The sequence below is a fragment of the Vigna unguiculata genome, chromosome 9, assembly GCF_004118075.2.
Source record: "Vigna unguiculata cultivar IT97K-499-35 chromosome 9, ASM411807v1, whole genome shotgun sequence".
In the NCBI taxonomy this organism is placed as follows: domain Eukaryota; kingdom Viridiplantae; phylum Streptophyta; class Magnoliopsida; order Fabales; family Fabaceae; genus Vigna; species Vigna unguiculata.
This window is the reverse complement of record NC_040287.1, coordinates 9099673-9107778: the sequence shown is the minus strand read 5'-3', so window position 1 is coordinate 9107778 and position 8106 is coordinate 9099673. Positions and strand designations below refer to the sequence as shown.

Here is an 8106-nt window from a genome sequence, read left to right as displayed (position 1 = left end):
CAAATGAACATTTTTCCTTTCTTCCCTTGTCTTTTTTATTTCACTTGACGATATTCCTTTTTCTGCGTTAATGGTGGTTTTGGAGGCAATGAATATCGTACATGGAAATGGACGACGATGATAATTTGAGAATTACAATGTGATGGTAGTTTATTTTTTCACATTATATATATATATATATATATATATATATATATATATATATATATGCTTTCTTTTTGCCAGTGATGGTAACAGATAGTGACAACCAGAACTTGAGATATAAGTTAACAAGAAAAAAAAACAGAATTTGAATAAAATCGTAAATATTTATCACATTGTATAAAAATTAAGTCTGAAAAAAGTATTTTTATTTTTTACTAAATGAATTGAAGAAAGGAAGATATTTACTACCAAATATTTTAAAGATATGAAGACATCTTCACGAAAGACGTTAAAAACATGTTATTAATTATTTGAAGGACACTAGATAAAGCATTTAAAAAATAATCAATTCCAAAAATTTAAAAATCGAAATTCTTCTGCAGTCCACACAATAATTATTTAGCATGATTACTTCAATGATTTTTTAAAATAATTTAATTACTAATGTATCATCTATTTTTATTTAAAAGATCAACGGGTTAGAACTAACTTATCATTCTTTCACTAAAATATCCCAAAAATTAGACAAAGAAAGCATAACCTAAACCTAAAAACAAGTTTTCTTCCTTAGCTATATCCTCTTTCCACGGACAGGCTTCAAATTTTGGTATCTATTTATATAATTCCAAGTTTTTGATGTATGATACTAAAAGGCTACAATCACCACCGAATATATAGCAGACATACCGAAATCAACTCACACACAGGGATATAGCATTGAAGTACCATAGTTATCGGTTCTACCACAAAACTACGGGAACTTAAAATGCTATAAAACTAGGGTTGCAAAGAACACAAAACAACAAAACATAAGCTTATCAATCATCTTCAAGACAAAGAAACAAGAGTTATGGAATCTACCAAGTTCAGTTTGCTGTTCTTTTACGTAATTTTCCTTGCAATACTCCCCACCCTTAAGGCCAACATAGGTCACTTCGACCATGTCTGGCATAGGCGAATGAAGGAAGCAAGGGAAGCTGCAAAAAAGGCTTACAAGCCAAACCCCATGAAAGTTACCGCTGAATTCAATGCACAAGTCACGAGGTATATAAAATATCTTTATATCTTAATCTCTTTTCTCTTCTTCAGTGCATGCAACAGATGAATATATGGTTTCTTTCACAGATCGCTGAAAGGGTCCAACAGCACGAGAAGGGACTTGAAGAAGAAAAGTTCTGGATGCAATCCGACAAACCCAATTGACCAATGTTGGAGATGTGACAAAAACTGGTTTGAAAACCGCAAGAAGCTTGCAGATTGTGTGATGGGGTTTGCCCACGGCACAACCGGAGGCAAAGAGGGGAAAATCTACGTGGTGACCGACAATTCCGACAACGAACTAGTGAACCCTAAACCAGGAACATTGAGATACGCGGTTACTCGACCAGAGCCACTGTGGATCACTTTTGCGCGAAGCATGAACATTAAGCTGAAAGCAGAGCTTATGCTGACATCTAACAAGACCATCGATGCACGTGGTGCCAATGTGCACATCAAAGATGGTGCCCAGATAACGATCCAGTACGTGAACAACATTATCATTCACGGATTGCACGTCCACGACATTAAGCAAGCTAAAGGTGGCCTTATAAGAGACTCCGTCACCCACTACGGCGTTCGCGGCATCAGTGACGGCGACGGGATTTCCGTCTTCGGATCTACACATATTTGGATCGATCATGTTTCCATGCACAATTGCTCTGATGGCCTCATCGATGTCATTGCTGCGTCAACTGCTGTTTCCATCACCAACTGCCATTTTGTCAGACACAACGACGTAAAACTCACTTCTTTCTATCTCTTCAAACATTTCTTTCATATGCATGCATGAATTAACGTTGTTCGTTTCAGGTTTTGTTGTTCGGCGCCACTGATAGCTTCTCGGGAGATAAAGTGATGCAGGTGACTTTGGCTTTCAACCATTTCGGGAAAGGATTGGTTCAGAGAATGCCGAGGTGCAGATGGGGCTTCTTTCACATTGTTAACAACGACTACACTCACTGGCTAATGTACGCCGTAGGTGGCAGCCAGCAACCCACCATCATCAGCCAGGGGAACCGTTTTGTTGCCCCGGAAGACATAAATGCAAAAGAAGTATGCAATGTTACATGTTCATACGACAAACTCTCAAACAAAACCATACACAATTTTTTTTTTTCAATTATTAACAAGGTTGTGGCACATGATATATATACACAGGTGACAAAAAGGACTCAGGCAACTAAAGAAGTGTGGAAGGATTGGAATTGGAGATCAGAGGGTGATTTATTCGTGAATGGAGCCTATTTCGTGGAGTCTGGGAAGAAAGTTACAGCAACTCCCAAGACAGACGTGATTGCACAATCTGCGAAATCCGTGGCTATTCTGACTCAAGATGCAGGTCCTATAAAATGTGTTGTAAACAAGCCCTGCTGAACTAAACATGGACCACTGCACGCTCAAAATACAGAGCTTGCAACACACATACGTATATATATATATATATTATGTATATATAAGTCATGTACAGACCCTACGCGAATGCTTCTGGGTTTTTTCAATTTCGTTCTGTCGCTTTCTTCTTCCTTTTCCCACATAGATTGTAATTTTTGGGATGGGAGATGAAGAGAATAGTAAAACTAGAATGTACACAGTCAATAAACTATGCAAAGCCAGATTTCTTAATGCATGGCTGAAATTCTCAATCCTGTATAAATTTTTTCATTCTACACAAATTTTCATCTTCAGATGAATTCGAGACTTTAAAATATTATCGGATATAATAAAATATTTGGAATCTCCAAAAACCTTTATAAAGTTATAGTAAAAATCATAAGGGATTATGAAAAAAATATTGCAGTAAAAGAAATAATATCAGCACATATAATTTTAATAAAAAAGTAATGATATTATGTTTAAAAATTCAATTAATAATAATATCATATCAAAACACCACAAATTAAAGTTCAAAACATAAAATAATAACAAATAATAAAATGTATGTATTAAGTTTCTTTCTAATCATCAGATTCTTTTTTAATTTCAACATGATTGTTTTCAATGTCATCATCCAATGGGACATATCCCTTCTTCTCTTCCCCATCTGAGAGACTCTTACCAAAGTTAAGTAATCTTTCAAACTCATAATCAGAGCTATCACAAAATTCATTTTTAACTTGAATTTGAGTTTGTTCTTTACCCTTTGGTTGTGTTGGAGTTGGAGTTACACTTAGACCTTTCTTAGAAGCATGGGAAAATCCAATAACAATACCACCACTTGATGGTTGCTTTCTTTAATTGATTGCTTGTTTCCTTTGTATAAACTATTGTTTCTCCAATACTTGAAGCTTCATAAATAGTTGCCCAATTAAGAGTGAGATCATCATTAAAAACCAACTCATTACCCATGTCTTCATTATCGTTATCATCATCAACTTCTCCCACTAACCACTCATAACATTCATCAATGTCATTCAATAGAATAGGGTCTACTTCATCCCTAACACTGTATCTTTGAGCAAGTTGTTGATTATACTTTATGTAAACCAAATCATGCAACATTTTATGGTCTAGCCTATTCCTTTTCTTTGAATGAATCTACATTATGAATAAGTAATATGTGAATTAATTTCTTTCTACAATTTACAAATAAGATGATAATGAAATGAGTCATGTCTTATTACTTGCTCAAAAATACTTCATTTGCGCTCACATCCTGATGAATGTCAAGTTTAAAATCTTGATTGCTAGCTTTTGTAAGTTGGGAGTTGCATGCCCATAAATCTTCCACCATTGAGCTACACAAGTAAAGAAAGTAACTTAGAATGTAACCATTATATCTTAGCGCGATTTAAAAAGTGTTTTAGTGTCTCACCTAGGGCTATGGTTTTCCTTGATTCTTTGGCAAAATCATTACCAAAGAGTCCATTTGCACTCTTATAAAGAGGCAACTTGGTGAAAAAAAATTGTTACACATCTTTACTTGGCACCAACCTCATGATGCAATTATCATTTGTAGGTTCTAAATCATATTCCATGTCTGGGTTAGAATAAAAGAACTATGGGTCCAAGAAGTGACCAACAACATGTAGGGATGGCTAAAATACTCGTGCCTATGGATATCCGCTGATAAAATATGTGGTGGATAATTGGTACCCGCGGGTAGCGACTATTTTAATACCCACTTATAAATGGGTTGGGTGCGGGTATCATACTACCCGTGCCCAAAGGTACTTGTAACCCGCAAAAAATTAAAATTAAAATTTAATTTAAATTTTATTAAGTTAAATTTAATAAAATTAAAATTAAATTTATATTTTATTTGGTTAAATTTGATTAAAATCAAAATTTAATTAAAATTAAAATTTAATTTATATTTAATTTATATTATATTAAATATTTTTTATAATTTTATTTAAATAGTTTATAAAATATATATATATATATATATATATATATATATATATATATCTTTTTTAAATATATGCAAGTATGCGAGTATCCACAAGTACCCGCAAATTTTCTTAAAACCCGCGAGCAATTTTTAAACAGATACTCGACGAGTAAATAAGGGGTAGCAGGTGAAATTTTTTTCTACAAGTCGGGTTGCGTGTAGGTATTATTCGTGCCCGACCCGACCTGTTGTCATCCCTAGCAACATGAAAAGGGAGATGAAGTTTACATGTCCATCTGTTATCGATGATTGTAAATACATCATTGTATTTACTTTCATCATTGTTGAATGACATCATTATTATTTTCATGGCTTTCTCCATTGATTCATATATATAACCTATAGCTGTTTTTCTTTCCCCATCCACTAGACCAAGCACATGAACAAGAGGAGTCATGACTTTGAGAGTAATTACTAATTGATTCCAAAATGAAGACATAAGAACAACTTTTGTAACCTCCCTCCCCTTGGCTTCCTTAGATAGTTTGTTAATGCTCCATTCATCAAAAGTGAACATCTTTCTCAAATTTCTCTTCTTTAGATGTAACCTTTGTAATGATAAATAAGAGGTAGCAAATCTTATAACGACATGTATGTAACCTTTGTAATGATAAATAAGAGGTAGCAAATCTTATAATGACATGTCTTACTAATTCTCTTTTATTTGTAAATTGTCTCAATAAACTCAAGGTGCTAGAATGGCTATAGATAAAGCCAACAAGACTAACTCCTCTTTGAATTGTCTTTTTTATCAAAGGAAGTTTTCCAATGTATCAAGCATCAAATCTATCAATAGGCAACACAAGTAGTCCAATAGAGATGGGTCTTTTCTCTTCTAACAACTTACTAGTCAACACATAATTGTTCCCATGTTATAACTTGAACAACATTTTCTCCAATTTCCTCCACAAGGGAATCAAGCATCTCGAATTTTTTCTCCTGTCTTCACAAAGTTTGAACCATCAATGGACTTGACAAATATTGTCCCTACAGGGGAGCTCAGCAAAAAGTTAATCAAGCATTGTTGCTTTTGGTTAGTCCAAGCATATGACATAATAGAACAACCATGTTTGCTCCATTGCAATTTATGATCTTGTAAAAACTTCTCGGTGTACTGAACTTCCTTATTGAGAAATGGAACTCTAATTTCATGATAACTAGGAACAGGTAAATCAGATCCACAAGCACCTATGGCATCAATCATATCTTGAAAACTTTTCAGCCTCACAAGGTTGAATGACAAGTCTACTTGGTACTAAAATCGAGCAATATATTGATGAACCGAAACCTTTAAATTCTTGTCACATGCCTATTTGATGTTAGCTCACCTTAGTTTTTCCTCTCTTTTTTCTCTTATCTATTACAATAGATGGATTTCTACAGAACATATCCATTGGTCATTTTCTTCCATCTCTATTTCTCTTTTTATCATTGCTAGCCATGGAAATTTCAACTTCATCTTCACTTTCATGATTATTATTGACAGCATTATATCTAGGATTGATGGAGGAGCTGTATGTTCTTTCTTTATATAATTTTCAAAGTTCTTCTCTCACATTTTTTGGAGTCTTGGTGCAAGCATCAATATTGCCCTTCATTTCAATTAGATGTTCTTTTGCTCTAGTAACTCCTTCTTTCATAACTTTCCCATAATAATTGCAAATAGTTGTATTTAAATTTGATTCATCCATTGGATGACAATGTTTCCAACCCAGGTCACTTCTATGAGATGTTCTCGAAGTATCATGATCATTGGCCATTATTGTTGCTGGAATATAGGTATAGTCAAAGTAGAGAAGTAGAAAAAAAAAACAAACTTAACGGTGGCCGATGGTGGGGACTAACGGCAACTGGCGACGATAGTAGTAAGTGGCAGTGACTGTAGTTGCAGTGCCATGGTGAAGGAAGGAATAATAGCATTGTGTTGTTTTATTTTAGGTTAAAGAAAAGGAAAGAAAACTTTACTAGTGTGGCTATAGTAACTTAAGTAAAAGAAAAAGACAAGGTAAAAGAATGAAAGTGGTCAGAAATCTACAACGTAGGTCTAATTAAATAAAAAATTTAGTGGGTCAGGCCTAATTTGCTAAAAACTAAAAGATAAAGATCAAATTAGGGTTTTTGGTCATCTTCTTTCTCCCACCATGTCATCGCTGCCATTTTGCACGTTTCTTCTCTTTTGTTCAAGATCTTGGTTTTTGTTTTTCGATCCAATTTTTTCGCTACAACCGTTGTGCCACCATCACCTGCCATGCTAAAAGCAGCTGCCATGGGTCGCCATGAAAATCCCGATTCGCCTGTCTTATTTTGGCGACAAGCTAGGAAATCGTTACTAGTTTCTACCATGGTCAAAATTCAATAACACTGGATGAAAGCAAGAGAAGCCATAAGTATGATTTGCGACATTCAACAAAATAAGTAGAAAAATAATAACAAGTAAACAAAAATTAAAATGGATTAAGATAAGAGATTAGAGATAGAATATATGTTACCTTTAATTAGAAATTAAAAGATAAGTACAAGAAGACTTAGCATTTAAGAAAACTTTCTAAAATAAGAACTAAAACAAGGAAAAAGACTCTTGCGACTTTCAAATATGAATTATATTTGGCATACAGCAACTTCAACAACCTTGAATGGAGAATCAATAACCTTAATTAATATTTGATTAATTAATCATTATGGTTTTAAGATGTGAATGAATAGGTGTCAAACAGATTATATACTATTTGCAAAACCCAAATGGAAGATCACTTTGGTCAAACGGTTCATTTATTGGATTCTGATTTGACTATTTTTATCAAAACATTGCAAGAGACAATGATTAGATTAGTGTATGGATATAAACAAGAATAAAATTTAATCCTAAATATGTTAAATATTGTTGCTTGATAATCTTCTAAATAATAAGCTTGAATAGACAATTATCAGGCTTCAATTGTGTCTAATTTAGAAAACTCCAGAAAAATTTCATAACTTAATAGTTACAAAGCCAAATAGAGGTGATGTTCAAGGCTACGTTTAGGATTGATGAAATGGAGAGAATGGAATGTAACAGATTATGCGGATTGAAAAATAAAGGGATGAGAAGTGTAAGCGATGGAACCCATTTATTACCCCTCAAATAGGACGGATATATAATTTTAATTATATACTAAATTGTATTGTCATTGTGCAAGAGTAATCACTCGTACCATGTCCAGCAACTCCACATCTATTCTCACACTTACTTGGTCAGTAACCTCTGTTTTCACAACATATACCCTTCCTCCTTGCCCCTCTATTGAATACTGCCAAATTGTTCACATCCGAACCACTTGAGCAAATCGTAGACTTTTACACAAGCTTTGGCATGTTTGAGAAAAGTTGTTTAAGTGCTTCTTGAAAATTCTAATGGAAACATCTTAAAATTTATACCGCTATTATTGACAATGCTATGGGGTTGTTCTAAAGGACCCAATTAATTTTATATAAAACATATAAACTCAGAATTTTATCAGTATAGCAAACCGGTCACAAATGAAACAGATAAG

The 8106-nt window shown here is 33.8% G+C and overlaps 1 protein-coding gene across 1 annotated transcript; it reads left to right on the top strand.

Moving 5' to 3' along the window:
• The first annotated feature begins 962 nt into the window (after positions 1 to 962).
• Positions 963 to 2844, top strand: LOC114164550 (probable pectate lyase P59). Its single transcript, XM_028049267.1, has 4 exons — positions 963 to 1188; positions 1270 to 1921; positions 1996 to 2238; positions 2344 to 2844. The coding sequence occupies exons 1-4, from the start codon at positions 995 to 997 to the stop codon at positions 2557 to 2559; spliced, it is 1305 nt and encodes a 434-aa protein (XP_027905068.1). The 5' UTR covers positions 963 to 994; the 3' UTR covers positions 2560 to 2844.
• Positions 2845 to 8106: the final 5262 nt, after the last annotated feature.

Coding starts and splice junctions, on each gene's coding strand:
- LOC114164550 (XM_028049267.1), top strand. CDS start 995: ATGGAATCTACCAAGTTCAGTTTGCTGTTCTTTTACGTAATTTTCCTT. Junction 1,189..1,269: donor TTCAATGCACAAGTCACGAG/GTATATAAAATA, acceptor TTTCTTTCACAG/ATCGCTGAAAGGGTCCAACA. Junction 2,239..2,343: donor AAGACATAAATGCAAAAGAA/GTATGCAATGTT, acceptor ATATATACACAG/GTGACAAAAAGGACTCAGGC.